Here is a 22,500-nt window from a genome sequence, read left to right on the forward strand (position 1 = left end):
GATACGGTGCAGGGCTATGGTTTGGAAAAATGGCAAATAAATTACAATTTAAACTAATAAAACACCTCAAATTATTGCATTAAAACAGACCAATAATGCAAAACAGTGGGAATTAGGCTTCAAACATGGAAAAACAGGAATAAATAACAGTATCAGTATTTTCTTTCTTCGTGAGGAATTTTTTGAAAGATAGCATGGCAAGCATCTGGAGTTTTAATACGTACTTTGTCAATTTTATAAAACTATCTGCATATGCACACTCACGGATGCACAGGTTAACAAGAAAAAAAATGTAGATTTGATTCTGTATTTGATACCTACAGAATGCATTACAGTATTTAATTTTTACTTAGGCATGCAAAGTCAGGATAAACTATTTTTAAATTCTTGCTAAAAACCCCTATTCTACCCAGTATCTTATTAGCACCTCAAGGCAAATATTAATTTACAAAAATCAACAAAAATATAAAAGCCAAATTTTCTCTTGGTTCAAGTAGGTATAAACACTGTAAGGCTCTTAATTTGCAAAAGGAAATAAGGTTTATAACAGTAACCAGTCTCACTGTGTACAGGTTCTGCCTTAGAGGAACAAGATACAAAACATACTAAACAAATATTTACCAGGCAGCTACAATGCATGACTTCTTATAGCTAAAGGAGAAAACAAAACTAGCATCCAACAATGCAGCAATACACAGTAATTGATAAAACAAGCTCACTTTTTAATAGTGACTATTATAAAATAATAAGGAACAAGACATGGTGCTTGATTCTCCTTGCTGAGATTACCCTGAAGTAAAGAATCAAAGATGGAAGCTGAGCCTGATCTCTTACCTCTCACAGCTGCAATATATCTAAGCACACACATGAGATCTGGAAACCCTAAGGTGAGCTGAGGTCTCACAGGTCCTACCTCAGAGCAGAATTTGTCTCAAGTCACAGAGCTTGAATATACACAACAGAAGCCCCAACCAACAGGTTGCATTAGTTTCCATCTAATTTTAACTATAATTGCTCTTACTTGTTGGAAAGATATGGTGCAAGTGGATATGAGGCTACTTACTTAAACTGACTTCTGTCACTAGCAAGTGCTTGAATAGTGTCTTCTGGAATGGTGAGAAAAGTCAGACTAAAAGGACTTTTATTCATCCTCTTCTAAGACATTACAAGTATTGTGTGTCTTGAGATTTACTTCATTTTTTTAAACATACATAAGAATTGAAGAGAATCTTTACAATGCATTTAAGCTTAACATTTCAGATTGTTTGTTCAGAATTATAAATGCCTATGAGATTTTGATGAATGTCCAAATGTCCTTAATCATGATATGATGCCATCTACATCATCTCCACATGATGCTGGAAGAGTATTAATTATGGTATTCTGTTCCCTATGTTATTTCCAAGAGATTGGATTTTGTGTTCTGGCGTATCTAGCAGATTCCTTCATTGGTCTGCGTTCCCTTCTCCATTTAGAAAATTCTGACTACAGAAATTCTATTTTTCCCCAAACAAGCACAGTTCCTTCAGGGTAGTGCCCAGGTTGTTTTTATTATTTTTTTGTGGTTGGAGAGCAGCCACTGTACAAGTAAGGAGGACATCCAGAAACATCAATTAAAAATGCACTATACGTTTTAAGATATCAGTTCTTCCTGTGGCATATTTGTTAAGAACCTCCTGTTTTGTCTGGACAGTTAAAAGATCATTTTGATCACTAATCTGCGGAAGAGCTAATAGCTTAGATGATTAATGAGGATACAAAAATATTTGTTTTGTCAACTATACTTTCCTCCGGATCAACAGTAAATCAAGATCAGAATCAAGTAGTTCAGTTCTCTACGTAAAAACAGAAGAAAAAAAAACATATTTATTTATTTATTTTTTTGCCAGTAGCCTAGGTGCACACCTCACAAAAAACCCTGAGATATGGATACCTCTTTCTGGAAGCATAAACAAAAGGAATAGCAACACATAAGCTTTTGAAACTAACGTTTCTCTTAACATTAGAATTTGTTGCTTAGAATCAAAATTGAGGCAAAGTTGAGGCATGCTGGTATGTGATTTAAAAGATCTTGAATTTATAGTATTTTCTTATGTGCATCCTGAGATGGAAACCCCCAGGACTACATAAAAACATCTATGAAAACAAATGAACACCCCCCCCCTTTTTTTTTTACTGTAAATGGAATAAGATTTGAGCACCTATCTTTTTAAATGCTTAAATTTTTCTTATCTTGAAGATTTTCAGTATAAAAATGATACTTCAAGATACTTATTATATACAGAACCAAAATATTGAGATTGGTATGCTGTATTATGCAACTAATATGAAAAATATATATATATGTCTATGTATGTGTTTAAAGAGATGTATACATATATATATTTAAATATATTTATTTGTGAAATTCTGCACTATCACTTCAGAATACAGTGGGAGAAGTGTAAAGGGTCTCCTTTATATCCATGTGAATTGCTGAGTATTTAAACACAAATTCTGAAGAAATAAATACATGTCATGTCTTTTCATTAACAGTTGTAATACTCAAGGTCTAATAACAGTTTATAGTTTATTGATTTCGGACTTCTGATGGAACCTTATTTTTCTATTCTATCATTGAAATCTAAATTTTAACTAAGATTAGTGTGGTTCCTTGACTGTCCAGTCCTAGGTCCAGAACAAGTCAGTATTTTTATTGTTGACATAAAGAGCAGAAAATGTGGTTTTTAATTGGACAGGTGACTGCAACATGAGAGGCAATGTAAGCACATGGGGAAAAAGGATTAGTTTCAAACATGTGGGCAACCAGAGAAAATTCAAGATAATTTAGACAACATTGTCATTTGAAGGATGGATGGAGGAAGTATATTCTCTTTTACGTGGTTTAGCAGGATAACATGATAACAAATACGCAAAAGATACTAAACAAGGAGGGATGGTCTTAGATTACTGCAACGGAAACTCAGGTCAGATGCTGAAATTAAAAAAATAGAGCAGTCAAGCATTGGATCGGGTTGCCTGGAGAGCCTTGGAGTCCCCATCATTATAGGCCTTTATGAGCAGGTTAGATTTACATCTAGGAAAAATTAGTTAAGTCATCACTGATTATTTGCCAAGATAAATGGATGATGAGGTAAAATATTCCAACTGTTCTTCCTTTTCCCCTTCCCCCCCCCCAACATTGTATTATTACTATGTTCTGTCCAAACAACCTCATCAAAATAGCTGGGTCATGTTAAACAAGTGCTGCTGAACTACACCTCTAACTGAGCTCAGGAGCAACAACATACTCCACCACACAAGATGTGAAGAGATGCTTCCTGCAGTAACAAAAATAAAATATGGCAATGCTGAATTACTTAAAAGAGTTCTCTGGTAAAGATATAAGTAAATGAGGATAGTCATTTCCATGGGTCAGCTCCTTTAAAACTGGTGGATCTACTGTTGAGAGAGAGAATTTTTCTTGTACCTCATCACTTTCAAAATTAAACTCCCTGTGAGAGGTATTTCTAAAATAAAGAAGGATTCTAAGGAGTTGTAGAGCTGCCAGCTCACCTCAATGCATTACCTTTTTTTGTTCCTCATAGTTCACATAACATGAAGTTCCTCTGCCTCCACGACTCCCTCAAACTTTCACTCTTCTGCACGCTGCAAGGGTTTTCAGCATGCTTTACAGATACGCTGAGATCTCTCTCTCTCTCTCTCTCTCTTCTGGACACTGGCATACTACAACTTCCAGTCCTCATGCCTTCAGTTGTATACCATATCCTTAAGGACATCATCATTTATAACATTTAACTGGAACAACTGGCAGGTGCCACGAGACAGGTAAAAGTTGCTGGACACTTACTGAGCCCTTGTGAAGACTGGGTGTAGGCTGCTGGAAAGGGCTTGTAAGGCTTCAAAGGAAGAAGAAAGGTAACAGGACAGTCAGCTGAGGGATAAATATATGCCAGGAAGGACTGTTTAAAGTGACTTCCAAATATTTAGAAGTGGAGCCAAATTACCAAAGCAGCTCGTCTGTTACGAGGTGAATTCTTCTTTGAGCCCGGCACAAGATTAGCCTAAGCCTTGGGAAAATTTGTTCAGCATAATAGCTACTAAAATCCTGCTAAAATCAAGGCAACGGCAGCAAAACAAGTGTTACATTCAACTTCTAAACAGTAGAACGTGTGCTGCTGCTGACAAGAAAACAACCAGATCCTATAACTGAGTACACGACTTCTTAATTAAACCGAGTTGAGCTGGTGTCAACATGGAGAAAAGATACTTGATACAATATTCTCAATTATGGATAGCATGTTTTCTACAGAGGTTTCAAGTCGCATCAGTTTTAATGTAAGGCAATACTGAACCCAGCAAAACAGCAATGAGAAAGAAGGACAACAAAATATAAACAATTCCAACTAGGTTTGGATTAATTTAGTAGAAATACATGTGCTCACTTCAGATTTTGAATAGAAAATACTGTTTTCCTTGGAAAATATTTGAAGTTAGACAATGTCTTTCTAACAATAACAATAGGCAGTAATGTCCAAAAGAAAACCTGCATGCTTCTCTTCTACCAAAACAGCCATTTAACAATTTTAATTTCTCTGTTATTTCTTTCAACTGGCTTAGCTTCTTTCTCATTCGGATACATTAAAAAAAAACAGAAAAAGGAAACAAAAAAGAAAAAAGAAAGCAAAATTAACAAAGTTGCCTCGGACGACGTGTTTAGTGAGAGTTTTGTAGTCAAGCATATGGTCTGCAGTCATGTCTGCAAGTCATGTAATTTTTGAAGATTTTTCAGTGCATTTTTATTCCATATAGGGGTTACAATAATCAGTCTAAAATCCAGAGCGATTTTTTTTCCTACATCACAGCTGGAAGTATTTTATATTGCTATGGTGACTTAGGCACCCAGTAACACTAGGGAGTTTCTTACTTGGGTATCCAATAGCACAAAGGGCAATAAATTAGATAATGTCTAGAAATCCCTCCCAGACTTACTTCCTACGCAACTATGATTTTGATATTATTGACGCACTGGTTTTCCTGGCAATTTCTTGTAGAAGTATATAAGAATGACAACGCTTCTGGAGCTAAGCTGAAGTTCTCCCAAGGGAATCTTTGTGACTGAACAATTTCTAAGCCTGCATTTTTTTCTTTTAGAGATGCGGCAGAGCATATACAGTATGAGCATCTATGCTGATTATTTCTTCTAAGGTTTTGTTTGCTTGTTTAAGTAACAAAGGTTTATAAAAAGTTTGAAAAAATATAAAATTAAGTGGCTCACAAAGAACTTTAACCTTCCCCTAGACTAAATGATGGGACAACTTGATCCAGTTCCACATTTCCAGTGTAACCTTTTACGCTTGCAATTTCTATTTCCATTTATACTTAATGCTGACACTAGCCTCAATTCCTTCATGCTGCAGGCATTTTAAACTACAAGTACAATTTTGTTTCAGTGACATATAGTGCTCTATGTACGCTTTGAGAGAAGATATTAAAAGAGCCCAGCTACAAAATTCTTCAACCTGTAGAAGTCTGAAATTTCCTAAGTCCAAGTCAACGGGGCAGACTACTAAAGTACATAGAATACCATGGCTGAAGTAATTCTTTCTGCGTATTTCTATATTTTAGTGTTCAAAGAACATTTTCAATCTTTATCTTAAGCATCTTTGCTTTCTAAAGACTTTTCTGTGTTAACATCAAATATTTTATAAAATATTTTCTCAGTTTAACCTGTTGAAACATATATTTTTAAAAAACTTTGTTATTTAACTTATTTTTAAAGCTGTGAAATTCTTTAGACTTTTCTGAGGAAACATTATTCTTCACCAAATACTTATGGTGAAATCATTATCTCTATTGTACAGAGGTATAGGTAGAGACCTAGACTAACAGTGCATCAGCAAGCAGATGGACACAAATCCTACAGTATTTTAACACAGCTACTTCTATTCAATGTATTTTTTGTGTCTTTACAATTTCATGCTATTATAAAAAATTATTTTTCGTAAGTAGAGGCAAACTGTTTATTGATATGAAATATGTACAGCCATTTAGGGAGATACTAATCCAAATATTGAGAAAGGGAAGAAAGCATATTAGATGAGTAATTAAATACAAATTCAGTAACGCTACAACTGTCACAGAATCCATTATTATTTTTCCTTGAGCACCAGGAATCACTTCTCCCATGTATTTATCACATATAATGAAATGTTGAAGAAGTGCTATTATTTCTAGATAAAATAATGCCTGTATATAAATCTCTAGCTTCAAGCAAGAACGGGAGGAGGGCAACACTGTTCTGTCCTCCTGTCATGTGGCTGTGGGTACATCACCTCGTTGCACCGAGCAGAGCACAAAGCAACAACATCCTGTTGGAAGAAGACTGCAAAATTTCATGCCTAGAAAAGCAATGCTCCTCAGTGGGGGCCCTTCTTGATGTTACTTTTGAACGTCACCCAGCCTGGGCTGTCTGAGAGCCGTGTTGAGGAGAAAAAAGAAAACAGCAGCCTTCACTCACTTGTGGTGTGGGGGCACAAGGAGTAACTTCAAGACACATTTCTTTTTGTTTCTATCTTACTCATCACAAGGGAGTTCAAACTCACTACGGTTACTAACTGATGATTCACAGATGATCAGCGGTAACATGGTGCCTCCGGCACGTCAAGTAAAACAAGAGCAAGAATGAGTTTATCTATCACTGCCTTTACAAATTGCAAGACTAGAGACTTGATTTCCTATTTATATTACATGTTTATGTTTATATTAAGTGTTATCAGTCACTGTAGAAGAAACCAGTGTTCTTTGTATTTTCCCATCATCTTTTTAAAATAAGAGGTCAGTCCCTCGGAATAAATAAGTAAATAAATGAAATACAAACCCTATCATTAGCAGCTGCACAAGACTAGTCTTGCACATTCAACTTTTCTTCTGTTACACTCTACAAAAATGTAAATTCAGTTGCTATTTTTAATATCCATCCTTTCAGTGAGCACCCGATACAATTTTACCGCATCTGTAACACAAAATCAAGAGCATCTTCTTCCTTGAGCATGTTGCTAAGAAATTCCTTCTGCTCACTCTCTCATTGGTTTATCTTTAGGGAGACGCACTGTCTTTAGGATCATAGGGTAATTCAGGATGGAAAGAAACTCAGGAGATCTCTAGGCCAACCTCCTCCCCAAAGCTCCCCAAGTTCAGATCAGGTTGCTCATGGATTTATCCAAACTGGTCTTGAAAACCTCCAAAGATGGAAACCGGACAATGTCCTTGAAGCAACCTGTTCCACTGCTTGACTGTCTTCATGATAAAGTTCTTTTTATATCCAATCTGTGATCTCCTTGTACATACTGGCAGGCTGCCGCCACCTCTCTCGAAGCCACCTCTCCGTCAGGCTGAACAAGCCCAGGTCCCTCAGCCTCTCCTCACAAGGCAAGTGCTCCAGCCCCTGACCATCTTGGTGGCCTCTGTTGAATTTGCTCCAGTTTATTGACAACTTTCTTGTATCTGAGGGCTCAAAACTGTGCACAATTTTCTAAATGTGGTCTAATGATTGCTGAGTAGAGCAGGATAATCACTTCCTGCAATCTACTGCTTGTGCTCCCCTTAATCCCTGCACAGGATGCAGCTGGCCTTAGATGCCAGGGCACGCTGCTGCCTCATGTCAAGACCTCCAGGGCCTTCTCAGAAGAGCTGCTCCCCAGGTGGACAGTCTCCACCCTGGTCATGGCAAGGTTTTTTTTTCTTCCCAAGTGCAAGATTTAGCATTTCATAAAGTTCCTGTTGGCTCAGTCCTGCTCTATCCAGTTCCCTCTAAATGGGAAATTGAGAAATAGGGCTCTAAGCAGCCACAAGACGTATCAGAAGGGTATTAGGAGTGACTTGGTGATCTGAAGTCAGAATGAGGAATAAGGGAAAGCTAAAGACACAAAGACAAATGATTTCTTGGAATGAAGGTTCTGCCACTGGTAGAACTAGTTAGATGAAGGAAAAGCAAACACTTGTTTCATAACACAAATGAAGGCTAGTAGTGAGAATTTTCCAAGATTCTCTACTTGATTGAGACTTTGAATATAATTATTAATAAATACCCCAGAAGAAGATATAAACACTATATTAGATTAATCACATCTAAAGTGAATTTTGTCAAAACTAACAAAGCTATGTATCTGACAAGCCATGGCAGATCAATTTAATTTAGACAAATACAAGAAAGAAAAACTACATATATGTATCTTTTTACTGTAGCCACTCAGGAAAATGTGTTATAAATATTTCAGTAACCTCGCTGCTTAAGAGGTCAAAGCCCAATATGTTAAACTAAACTAGGAGAGAATAATGATAGTGAAAATAATATAAAACACACATACTTGTGGTGTGCCCTTACTTCAACTATTGTGTTCAATATTTGATTACTTTTCAGTTATTACTTGCTCATCTTAAAAACAATATAACAGGAACCAAGAGAGGAACAACAAAAATGACCTACGGTACAATAAATATATCTGTAGAAGGAAACGTTAAATATGATAGGAGTGCTTTGGACAGATTTAATCTAGCTGCCATTGAAGTCAACACAGAAGAAGTAGTGGCAAATATGACTAAAAGTGGTATACTAGAAATAGAAAAATAAGCAAAATACAGGAAAAAAGTAGAATGCTCACACTTTACCATTACTTGTAATTAAATCGAATCTATTACAGCATCTTGTATTATCACTACAGTCATGCCACTTCCAATTTCTCCTTATGATGCAAAGGCATAGGGCTACTGCTAAAGAAAAGTTTTAAAAGTCCTCAGTAAGTTATACAACTCACCATCAGAATATTTTTTTAACAGAATTAAAATATATGTGTGTTCAAGAATTCTGACATGTCATCTGCCATTAATCTACAGAAAAATGTTTTAACAGATACTGACCCTCATACCATAGAAGCAAGCCAGGCATTAATGCACACAGAGTAGGAGAAAACCTCTGCACTTATGCCATTCAACAATTATCTACAGGCACATATACAAATTCTCCTCAAAAGCTTAAGTTATGGGCTACTGAATTATCAATAACTAAGTATATGTTGAGAGTGGCCAGCATTAGCACCGCAGCTGGCCCAACCTGATAAGCTTGGACTGCGCTGCTCTATGCAGGCTTGCTTGCTCCAAATTTTTCTAGCTTAGGTAGCATGTCCTGTTCTGTACCATAGGTGCTTCCTAACTCATGGATAATTCTGTGCTGCTTATCTACAAAGCATACCAATAAAATTGCTCCTACAACAGCTGCAGATACGGTGCCGTTCTAGCTCTCCTTTCCTCATCAAATTAGTCCTGCCCAAGCACACCAAAGAACAAACTGGTTCACTTAAGTCAGTGTCAGCCAAAACTTGCAGTTCCTATTCTAAGCAAAATTTAAAATGGACTTTGGTGGTACAGTAGAATGGAAAGTAAAACAAGCAAAACTTTTTGAAGAATTTCATCCTTATAATAATTAATCGTTGTGGTCTACAAAAAATTTTGAAAATTTAAAAAACAAAACCAAATATACACATGTGGCTGCTCTTTTGCTTTTAGCTTTGTACAAATATACAGAGCAATTTTGAGACAGAAAAGAAACTAAGGAATCCATAGATTTGTTTATGCCCTCATGAAAATTTCATTTCTCTTTAAGGAAAAAACCTCCCAATCCTAGATAACTTTCATAAAAAATGAGTGATGAAAACTTAAATCTTTTATTTCTTAAATTATTACACTGATACATTATTACATTAATGACTAGGTCTTTACGAATGTTTTTTAACCAGACAAGAGAATGCCAAAGCAATAAATAGGCATTGATACATTTTCAGCTATGAAAGTTAAAAATACTCACTCAAAACAGTCTTTTGAAATCTTTCAACTGCAGATAAAGAAGAGGTTTTACTATAAAATTGACACATTAGCAATATATTTTCTTTAAATTTCAAATGAGGCACAATTAGCCCTTATTAAGGGATCAGATTTTTTGGAATTAAGAAGATGACCTCAATTTTTCTGATTCTGGTGACTGTTACTAAAATTCTCAGCCCTGACATTGACTTGCTCCCTTTGGTGCCTAAACAAATATATTTTTTCTGTGATATAACCACAAAAAAGTAGAAACTTGACTAGAAATTAGCTTAGGGCACAGGCCTCTAAAGTCTTTCAAATCCTCAACTGCATGTAGTTCAAACGTCAAAAGTTAACATGTTAAACAAATAGAAGGATTAGGCAGAAAGAGCACAGGAATTTTTAAGATAAAAATTGAAAGGAAAAATGACAAAGTACCAGAGATTTGAGGGTCTCAATACCTTCTAGGTTGTTGAAGAAACATCCAAAAAGAGCAAGTCAGAAAACAACACAGCATATGAAAAGAGGCTATGAATTGGGCATGCTCAATAATATCTAATAGTGAAGAAGTTTTAAAATTTGATTCTTTTATACAGAAACTTAACAGCAACAACTAAACATCTCATTGCTATTTGGTGAGTAGAGCAGGTAAATGATCTCTATGCAAAAATTGGAAAACTATTCAAGGATCCAGGAAAAGCAGAAGAAAAATTTGAACTGCCTATGTATATTTTCATATACGACAACATATATACAGGCTACTACGTAAAGCTTTTTTTTTCTATTTCTGCTAGAACCTTTATGTATGTAAAGACTCTGCTATCTTGGGAAGTATACAGTTAATCAAATAAGTAATGTGGAACAACAGTGCGGAAAATAATTTCCTTTTACTAACATTTCCAACACACTTCTGTCAGATTTCGTAAGCTAATGATCAACATTTTGCCACTCTGGCACATAAAAATTTTTTTCTGATCCAGCAACAAAAGATTAAATAACATTGCACTTGCCATCAGGCCTAGTAAAATTTTTCTTTTTCCCTGGAACAATTCTTTACTGAAAATGTTAATTCAGAAGTATGTTTGCTGGGAGTATTTAAAAACTTTCCATGTGATGCTACCAATGTATTTCCTTCTCCTATGCTAAGTTTCTTGCAGCACTGCTTTTTATTTTATTTTTTTCAATCTTTAAGTGCTAGGAACTGAAGTGATGACTAGTTTTGCCTGCTAGGACAATTCTGGGGAATGGCCAGCCCTTCAATCTGCTTTTTTGCTGAATAGTTGATGACAGCATTTAACAAGTAGAACTGTATGTCACACTCAGCAGGGACAAATGGGTCAAACTGACCTGTGTAGGACTGTCTGCACTGAGCCCCAGCTGACATTTCTTGCATTAGTTCAATCTTATACTCAGTATATATTTTTCTTCAAGGCCAAGGTTCATTCAATCTTAAAAGTAACAGTGCTTAAAAATATTTAGCTATGACAGCTCTTCTCAATTACAAAGTAAATGGACTTGGACAATCTCAGCTAATATCTAGTGAGAAATGGCATATCTGAAAAAACTCACCTTTTTCAGATTTATCGTAAGAATTACAGAAAATAGGGTTGGAAGGGACCTCAGCAGGTCACATAGCCTCTGTGCTTTCATCTTCTTCCCTCTTCCCCAAAAAAGAATCGTTTAAACCTAAAACACTCCTGACAGCTGCTTCCCTAATTTGTTCTTAGAAGTATCCAGTAACAGAGGTTCCACAATCTAAGTATTTATTCCAGCACTTAATTTTATTTCCAGTCAGAAAGCTTTTCTTTTTTTCCAGTGTCTAGCCTAACTTCTCACTTTCTGAAATATTAATCAATTATTTCTTGCCCCATTCCCAATGGGCATGGGCAAGTTCATTCCCATCTTCTCTGCATCTTCTTTTCTGAAGACTGTCATCATCTTTACCCCCAGTTTCTCTCTTCTCAACTAACAAATCTAATATTTTTAGTCATTAGTCTTCAGAAAAGGCCTACCTTTCTTCTGTGTTACTGACATATCATGGAGGAGAGGAGGAGGAGAACAGCTTACAGCTAGAAGATGGCAATTGCCAATTAACCCCTTCTTCTCTTGAAGGATAACAGTATATAAATAAGTCCCCAAATGATCTGGCCAAGTCAGCTTCATAAAAGCCTGATGTCTCACTTGCTCCCACAGCTCTTCTGTTTGGCATACGATGCAGTTCCAACCAAAAAGTCTACTTGTATCCTTTGAGAGTTTTGTTTGGCTCAGGAGCCACAGACTGGTCACCTTTTTATTATAAGCCATGAGGGTTTTTCTTTTTCATCACTCCCGTTCCCCTGGAATTTGTCACACCATTTTTTGAAATGTGTTGTCCAAAGTGCTCTCCAGTTGAAGAATTGGCTGGAGTAGAAAAATTACTTTTACATACGGCATTCCTGTTTATGCATTCAAGTAGGCTTTCAAGACCACATACCTTTGTGAGCACATATCCTCTTAGTGATCTAAAACGCTACAGCTTGTAGTGTCTTTTCTTAAGAACGACGGCTTTTCCAGCCATCACTACCTCAAATTTACACCCTACGTGCAATGCTTTAAACTTGTTCTAACTTTTCTCAGAACATTTCACCAAATTGTTACCAATATGTGAATACTAATCATTCCTTCCAAAGGCTTACACCTCCCTTCCATTCTTATGCTTTTACAAATTTAAGGTTTAGATGTGAAGAGGAACACACGGCTAAAGAATAAGGCATATACGCATGGCCTTGGCAAGAAAACATAAGTGCTTTCTACTGCAGACTGAGTTGATTAAGGGGTATCTGAGAAATCAGAGTCTAGGTTAACATATCCTGCCTCTTAGCATACTTTGGCTGGTGGTTAACCTGGACTTCTGCTTCACACAGCAGTATGTTCCAGCCTAATGAAATATCCACAGTGCAATACCTTGTTCATTACAGCATCTATAAATATCCAACTACAAAATAAAAAATATATGTTTGAAATTGTAATTACAGCAACTCCAATTGCATACAAAAGCATAATCATTCCTTTCAAGATGACATAAATAAAAGAACGTGCACAGTAACAGAACACTATACTCGATGGGTGCTTATCTCAAGGTATTTCACTGTTACCCGTGCATGGTTTCACTGTAGGTATATTAAACAAAAAGATCAGTCTAACACCAACTTGACTGTGTCAAACACTTCACTGAACAAAGTATTCAAGTAATGCACAGCTTTCATTCAAATTGCATCTAAAGATGCTTTAATTAATTTAATTACAGAATCGTAGGGCTCGTTGTAGGCTACTGTTTCATATTTCCTGTGTTCTTAAAACAAGGGAAGATTAAAACTCAGAACATTATTCAGCTGTAATGTCTGATAATGCCAAGTTTCTAAGGAATGAAGAAAAGAAAGAGAAAATAGGGAAAGAAATAAAAAGTAAGTTGGGGGAAGATCCTAATTACCAAGACTACTATTATCACAACATAATACTGCATCAGAAAAACACTTCCTGTTAACTATATCAATCAGAAGCTTGTAAGAAGTCTTGTCATCAGCAATGGGCATGAGGGAACGAACGAACCTGGTAAACCTGGGTAAAGGAGGAACACTACTTGATCTGTTCAGTCTAATTTAGGAAATACATTTAATGTAGTTGTTTAGCTGGAGAAAATCATTAGAAAATCTGAGAAGTACTGTGGCAATAACCCTAACAGAGTCTACATCAGGGTCTGTACCACATGTAAGCCTTGCCAACACCATTTTAAATCACAGACTGCTGTTAGATGCCAAGAGAACATTCTCCTAAATGCACTTTGCCAGAAGATTGTGAACAGAGCTTTTGTATACAGTCTTAACTACATATATTCATGCCTTTAGTCATCTTGAGATGTGATTACTTTAATGTGCTCTACACTTGCAATTTCACATTGAAATGAAGCCTTTATATAAACTCATTAAAGAAAAATCGTGCATGAAAATTTTTAGCCTTTTAAAATTTTTTAGGTGCCTAGAGTTTTCAACCAATTCTAAAGACTAAATAATAGAATGATCCTTTCTCAATATAATGATTTTTCAGTGGCTCTCTCCTTATGGATCATTATTTAAACCAATATTAAATTGCTAGTATAAACAGTACCAATTTGATATTATAAATATTGTGAATCTTTATATGATTATTTACATGGTATGTAAATCTAAGCGCACATTTTGGACACATGTACCCCTGAAAAAATATTATCTAGACAGAAAGATTCCACTTTCAAAAACTTTTGCTTATAATGTTAGAGGTACTCTAAATCCAAAGGTAATTATTGAAGGTTGATAATGTTTATAAGTATATAAACAGTTTTAGAAATATAAATAGTTTTAGAAATATATTGTTAATGACACCACTATCATCTCAGTTTTAGTGTTGTACAAAGACAAGAATTTCCTATGAACTAGATGTCTAAGTACCCAGCCACATTGCAGAGAAAATTCAGGTCACAACTTCAAGCACATTTTAAACATCTGTAGAACTACTGAGGATGCTGCATTTTCTTATACAGACCCTTTATGTGACATGCGTAAATACCTTGTCCATACACCGAAAATTTGTAACGGAAGTGCTACAAAGTTTGCAGTGAGACAGCTTCCAAAAAGATCTGTGAAACCCCACATGAGCATACAACCGTCTACAAGCCATGCTATGGGGATCTGACATGTTTCAGCTGTAGGCAGGGTATCTCTGGAATGATCTTTTTGTCAAGAGCACTGGGAACGAACTGTAAAAGTGCAACAACTGGTTTTGGAATAATGTAAAGACAAAATAGCAACTACTGATCCAAAGTAAGAACATGTAACATTTAAGAAGCTAAACAGGAAATGATAAAGGACTGGAACATCTGTCTTGAAAGATAAGAAAATCGATCATCAGAAGCAAAATATAGAGAACAAATGAACTGAAAAGTAAAGCAATGCAATATCAAAAAAAAAGAGAAGAATAAAACATTTTAGTGAAAAGCTATATCAATGGGAATGGTGAAACATATTATTAATCAAAACGTCATTGCATACTTTTATATTAGTGTCCATATATGACTGGCTGTGAATGACCAATGGAGAGCCATAGCCACAACTCAAAAGAGTTTACTGTAACATGATCAATGAAATCAGTAAAGACAGCAAAATTGTTTAATGGTAAGAAACCAATATGATAAAATACTGAATTACTGGATTTGCCTATCACTTTCAGACACTTTGCAGAGTCAAGCAAAGCTAAAACTATTTTACTGCTTATTCTTTCAATATTTTTTTTCTATTGGAATTTGCTCAGACAAAAGATTCTATGTTTCTTAGCTGTTACTCTTTTCATATAAAAATAAAAATCAACTGTTGCCACAAAGTCTCTTTGCCCATTATCTTCCCTCTTTATGTTAGGTTTATAAAAATGAAATTTCTAACAGGCATTAAAATATCAGGTGATTAGGTGAAACATTTTTGATAAACAAAGATATCCAGAAATGCTGCAATTGCTACTAACTTTGTCAGCTCAATTACATGCTTCTCACCTATTTAATAACGCTTGTTACATCCCTGTTAATTGATGCATTTTCGGAGTTTATTTTCTTATACTCTATGTCAAGCCTCATAATGCATGAGAGACTTCGATCATTGCAGTTTCCTAGAACTGAACAAGCCTCCGAGGTAAATGCAAAGAGATCATGAAATGGGACAATGCAATGATAACAAAAAAAAAAAAAAAAAAAAAAAAAAAAAAAAAAAAAAAAAAAAAAAAAGAGAGAGAGAGAGAGAAAAGAAAAAAAAAGGAAAGACAGGGGATTGGAACATTATGAAGTTAAAGAAACAAGGGAATGAAAGGGTTTAAAACTGGAATGATAGGTAACCCACTGTAAGTGGTGTGAAAGCTTAACAGTGGGGGACTGGAATAATCAGATATGGGAACGACCTGACAATGGAATGCTTTCAAACTGAAGCACCTCAAAAGTAAATGATCTTAGAGTAGAATAATCATAGTTGCCTCTGGGAATAAAATTTAAAGATAAAAAAAAGTTTGAAAAAAATAACAAGTTTGATGATTATGCAGATAGAAGTGCAAAGAGAAATGATCCAGTCAGGGCAAGAGTGGGAAAGGTAAAGAAGTAGGGTTGGGAACAACAGCAGAATACAAAGGAAATGGGGACTGAAATCACACATGGCTGGAACCCATCCTTTCACAGACAGAACTGAAGACAAGGAAATGTTCTTCCCCTCTCCCCCCCCCCCCAATTTATCTCAGATTCTCTCTTATTCCTGTTCATTTGGGAACATCTTAGGATATACATGTATCTTGGCATGTGGCTTAATAAACAATTCCAATATTCAAAACAGAGTACAGCATTATAGCAACTCTAAACACAGTGTCATATACGTGGCTGGTTATATGAAAAAAATGACTCTTAAGACTTGCTTCTGTTTTTTATTGTACTTTAAAAAAAGCATTAAACGATTAAAATTCTAGAAAACAGGATGAAATTCATTATCTCCAGGATTCTGGATTTGCTGTTAAAAAAGAGCAAAAATTTTTTGACATATCAATTGGGACTACACTAGTTCCGTTGTCATCAGTCTGCATTCTCATAAAGTATGAGCACAGGGAGAACATGACGACACTGTGCTTCCACAAAAACTCACCAGCAGGGTATTTAACATCTGTCTCTGACGTTACCTCCTCCCACTCCTCACTAAATGAGCAGCCGTGTTTTAACAGAACATAACAACCACTCCATGATTCCCTATGTTGAGAATATTGTTCTCCAAGCTTTCTGACGACTTATTTCTTCTCATTTCCTCAACTGCTATGGACAGCTTTGCAGTTCAAAATTTTACCTTTACTCACAAAATTTATACAGTTAAGTAAAATGGAATTTCACGTAATAAATTTGCCAAAATACAAATATGTGCACAACAGATGCGTTAAGTCTTCTAGTAGCAAGTTGCAAGGGTCGATGCCAGTTGCAAGAATCATTGCAAAGTGACCAATCTAGCACAAAAATACGGAGGAAAAGAACAGCTGAACTTCATTTCCAGCCCTAATTTTTCCTTTTGCTGAGAGATCTATTGAGTATGTAACTGTTTCAGCTATAATGGAGATGTAAGAAAAATAAAAGTACATAGCTGACTTCATAATGATCCCTGTTGTTCATTTACAAATTTAAACTTACTGGCTCTGAAGGAACTGACTTTCAAATCCCTTCAAACCTCTCCAGGAATACACGAGCCCTGACACAGAGGTTAGAAAGAAGTTGTGTCATTGCTAATGCATGTACTACCATTACTGCCTCTGAGTATCATTGCATGTCTTGTCCAGTGTTATTACTGCTTTAGGGACTGTGAAAGTTTAACACTTTGGATTCCAGTTTCCCATATCCATTAGGTTTAACTGCAACTGTTCAGATGGGCTTTTTTTTTTTAAAAAAAAAAGACTTAAAAAATCCACATTTACATCATAAACGTGTGCTTTTTCCTTCTGTTATTTAAACCAATGCTTTTTTACCTTGCACATATGCTGCTAGTTACCATGGCCCTGCTACGGAAAGGGTAGCTTTTTATGCTGTTAACTGTAGGCCTGAATGTTACTTTTTTTTTCCCTGATGGGCAACCATGTGACAACCAGGACTTGTACTTGCTTTTTTTTGTTTGTTTTAAGTTAAGATGCCAAAAATTGATGAGTTTATGTGTTTCCTAACTAAGCAAACCAGTCCTGTGTGTTTACTGTTGATCCCATGGTAGCTGCATCAGTATGGGACTAATGGGACTTTCCTTTGGCCAGTCACTGTGGTTATCAAGAAAAACTTGAAGAATTCTCCATTCTTTGCTTTTTTTCTTAAACTATTTTTTTTTTTGGGGGGGGTGGGGGGGGGGGGGAGGCCGGGGAGGGAAATCAGTAGTCACATCTTGGCAGCAGAATAAGGCAAGGATAGTGGTATTCTTTTCATCAATATATTGGTCCATTTACTTTCAGAGACAGTAGGGGCTCCAAACTAATAATCTTCATAAAAGGCAAGCAGCATCTAGTTTTGCATAAATAATGATATTTTAATATATAAAATGTCATAACCCTCCATTGTCTGTGCTGCTGTTGATCTGAAAGTTGCAGCTTATCAGCTAAAACTCACAGTAACTTTGGAGAAGTAGTCCAAGTTCAAAAAAGGAAGGAAGAAATAATCTTAAGTTTTGATTTAAATGAAAAGATAATTGTTTGACACATTAAAGGAAACGGGAAATTTGAACAGAACACACGAACACGTGCCCACAGTGACACTGAACATATGCCCACAGTGAGTAATGCATTTTCTCAGTGAAGATTTATGTCAGGGGAGCACTTATGGCCCATGAGTAAACCTACCAGGAACTGGATTTGAAGTCTAAACAAAGGCAGAACTTGGATTTACTACTGTTGAAACAGAGGAGGTAAATCTAGGATTTGGGATCTCACTAGTGGAATGCTGCAGGACCACTGATTTATCGTCCTTCATCAGACTGGAAATGGAACCTGGGCAGGCAGCAGAAAACTTCAGATGTCGTATGTAATTATTAGTATATTAAATTTCTTAACTACCAGGCCATGGTTATACTGATCATCTAAAACTTACCTCAGTATTTTCAACAGAGACCGCTATGCATTCTCTAGGTCTAAGAAATGCAGCAGTTTATATGTCATTATCAAAGCAAAACTGGAAAGCTTTTAAAGTGCCACTGCTGTAAACACACTGGCTGAGATTCACTGCACTTAATACCCATTTAAATGTTAGACATATAGTTTAAGTTATATACCTACTGCATCTCTCTAGTCAATGAACAGAGACTATTTCCTAAGCAGGCTGATTCGCCCACCTACATTAGATAACCTGTCTGCAGATTGGATAAGCTGATCACTGTAACTGCTCTCATTACTCTGATTCTGAAAACCAAGCGTGAAGAACCAGGTTCAAATCCAAATGTGGAATAATTTCCCCACTTTCTGACACTCAATATGAAGCACTGCAACAAGAGAAATTTGTCTGATAATGTTCTCATGCTCAAAGCAAAGAACATTGACTACTGAACACGCACCTACAGTTTTTATAAGATGACAAATTCATACTACTAAAAAAATTAATATGATTGTACCATCATCATAAATTTATCTGATAAAACTATATACCACACAATTCTAACAAAAGCATGCCTGAGATGCTTGGCCACTGGGGCTGTTTTCCTATTTTCCTGCTCATGGTCTAATACCAAACTTATAAATATTCAGGTAAGCTTGGTCTAGAACGCACATCCAGCCCCTTCCTGACTGAATGCTCTGATCTCTAAATTGTACACATCCTCTTGCCTGTTCTGCTCACACCTCGTCTCTGTCATCACTGGCTGCTTTCCAGCTTCAAGATGACAGACAGAATGTAATTGCTCAGCATATTCATGGTATGGTGGCTAGTATACTTTCCTTGGATACAGGAGATGCAGGTTTAATCTCCTTGAAGATTAATAGAGCCATCTACTTTATAGGCAAGTGCTCTAATTATCATTACGAAGAACACTTGTCTAGAGGAGAAGCACCCAGACGTCACGGATGAACTTTCTGCAGGAGATGCAAGTAAACGGATGGTGGTGGCAGTAAAATATGAATTATTTCTAGTCTAACAACTATTCTGTATTAACAAAGAAAACAGGCTTATGTAATTTGCGTCAGAAATGCGAGATTTCAGTTTTGCTTCTCTTCGTTTGTTTGCTACAATTCCTTAGTTACCTCACTTCTGTCATGCTTTCCCTATGCTATTCTCTTCCCTCTTTTTAGCTAATGCTCTTGCACCGATTAAAAACAGAGCGCACTTGTATGGACATGACTCGTATGGAAAGCCCCCTCCTCTTCCTTGGTCCTCTGCCTCCTGCACAACCCTCTCGCTTTGCTGACTTCCCGGACTTCCTCGCAGACTGCATTCCTTTTTTCGTACTCTCTGCTCCTTCAGTGAGCAAAAGCTTCCCGAGTGAGCAGATCTCTAGCCGTAGCCTATAGCTTTTGACTGACAGTTCGTGGTCTGATAGCAGCCCAGTAATCTGACACTAAATTAGGCGCAAAGTATGAAAGAACAGAGTCCCTTTCTCCAGTGCTATCTCAGTACATTTGCAATCTGTTGCTCCACTCTGTCAAGCACTAAGCAGCTTGCAGTCTTAAGTTTCAAAAGAGTCACCACAACAAGTCCTGAAACTGCCGGTTTTTGACAAACGAGTAACTACTCGCCCATCCCATAAACGAGAGCGGAAGGCTGAATACTGAGTTGTGATGTAACTCAGATCATTTGCCTCTTTATAGACACGAATTGCTGCAATATGCAAGTTCTTAGCTATAAACATAAGGCAGCCGTATCTACATAATCATATGCATAGACAGCTCAGTTTATCCAGCAGTGTGTCAGTCAGTACACAGGATATGTAAACAGATCTGCCAAACAGTTACAAAACAACTTTAATAGCAAGTGTCATTCTTTTCTGTAAAGTAGCTGTTTTTAACACACATGATCTAACTCTTGTTTGCTCTTTAAAGTTTTATTGTCTTGGCATTTTATACAGGAAGAGAGCATTAGCATACTCAGGAGAACTGCTAAAAGTAAAAGGCCTCAAGCTACCCACTGCATGGTTGATAGCATAAAGCACAGGATATAAAAACTTTTGTCTGATTGCTCACTTTACTTGTTTTAGAGTAGTGTTACTCTCAGGAGCATATATTCATGTTCTTTCTACTTCAAGTTTTATTACTTCTTTTGTATTATTTAATACAGCTAAAGACACTTCCAAAAGACAAATTTTTCCATTTTGAAAAAGTAATGGTTTGGAACCTGATAAAATACATTAATGTTCATAGTATATTATTTTCAAAGGCAAGCAGAATAAATATGTAATAAAACAATTAAATGCATATCAACAAATATTTCTATACGATCATAAATATACGAAACTGCCAAATAAATGAAAAACTCAGCAAAATATTTCTCAAGAAAAAGGTCAGATCAAAAGCAATTTTCCAGACACCAGAACATAAGCAAAAACAGAATTTGCTCTCATTTATTCTTACTCCTAAATATCCTACTCTAGAAATTAAAAAAAACCAAAAATGTGAAAGAAAAAATGGAATAAAAAAGGCAAATTGGATCAGCTATGTTAAATACAGAAGAAAACTGACATATACATTAAAAATCATCCTACAGTAAACGTAAATCTAAGACTACTTAGATATCACACTACTAATTATTATATAAATAACCTGGGAAACAATACCTCGAAGATACATGTTTTACTATTTAGTAAACAAGAAACTGCCACATTTGACACCACTGATTAAGGCCAGGCATTTCTAAAGCTTCAGACACATTTCTGAAATCCACAATACATCAATTTTTAATACTTCCACTCTCTCAGCTCCATTAAAAAGATGGTAGGGGAAAGATTTTAGAGTAATTAATGATATAGTTAGCTGCTAAATATTAATAGGAATCGTAGTCTTGCATAAAATATAACATATAAACCTTGCCAATACAGACGCACCAGTAATTAAAGTTGAATATGTAATTACACTGATTTATAAGACAGGCAAAAAGTTACACTTTACTGGCTTCTATGTAAACTGTGGGCAACAGTTAAACTTTGCATTTTACGGTTTATATAAATGGGCAATATCTCCACTACAGTTCATAAATGGTTTAGAGACTCAGAGTTAAAATTGCAACTAATTCCAGCATGAACCTTCTGACATCTTACAAATCAAGCTGTGGAAATGATGGAAATGACCACATAGAGATGAATCGTCTTGCTACATCCACTGCTTGCAAGTCGAAGAGTTTTTTTTTTTGTTTTTTTTTTTAAAAAAAAAAAAACAACAACCACCAAGAAAACCTTACACCAAAGGACCTCAAAGGATGGTAACTACCCAGTAAGTAAAGAAGCAGACACCGTCTATTTAAATGTTTGCTTTTAAATATATGGTTCCAGATGTTTCACTTACCTATGTTTCAAAGCAGTTTTGAGTACTACTGTGTCTTAGAGAAAGGCATTTTTTTCTTGAAAGTAAGCTAACTGCACTTACATGTGAGGCTGAGGAGAGCAGCCCGGACTGCTATTTCCATTACTGTCAATGTGATCCAGCGAACCATTGAGATCTTCATGGACTGCCTGCAGTAAGCCACTGGATGCGTTATTTATCAGTCCTGGGTTACTAAGCAATGGTAAACTACTCTCTGCCAGTGCAGCCTAGCAAAATGAAAGGTAAAAACAAAATTCTCAGTCCATACATATATAGACCACTTTTATATGTTCATACACATACGAATGCACATGTGCAAAGCTGCTCATTTTGGATAGCTGAAAAAGTGGTCAGAAGGTTTTTGTAACTTTTCCAGTTATTTTCATGTTCTGAATACAACAGCACCTCTGTTTCGGGTTTACCATGCCTCTTACATGAGTTTCATTATTTTATTTTCCATTATAAACTATGTTACAATATTCATAGCACTTTCTAGTTTTACATCATTTCTTGACTTTGAATTTCACTTAACCCCTATGCCCTTCCACACAATGTATGGCTCCTTTATAATGCAGGCAGCTGCTATACTTT

General features: G+C 36.0%; 1 protein-coding gene across 1 annotated transcript in view; it reads right to left on the reverse strand.

The window, feature by feature from the left end:
* FOXP2 (forkhead box P2) overlaps window positions 1-22,500 on the reverse strand; it is a 421,770-nt gene that overhangs the window by 3,753 nt on the left and 395,517 nt on the right. The window contains exon 19 of the mRNA XM_062583508.1: window positions 21,973-22,136. Coding sequence (XP_062439492.1) covers window positions 21,973-22,136 — 164 coding nt within the window. The remainder of the gene's footprint in view (window positions 1-21,972; window positions 22,137-22,500) is intronic.

Source organism: Rhea pennata, chromosome 1, assembly GCF_028389875.1.
Source record: "Rhea pennata isolate bPtePen1 chromosome 1, bPtePen1.pri, whole genome shotgun sequence".
Classification (NCBI taxonomy): Eukaryota; Metazoa; Chordata; class Aves; order Rheiformes; family Rheidae; genus Rhea; species Rhea pennata.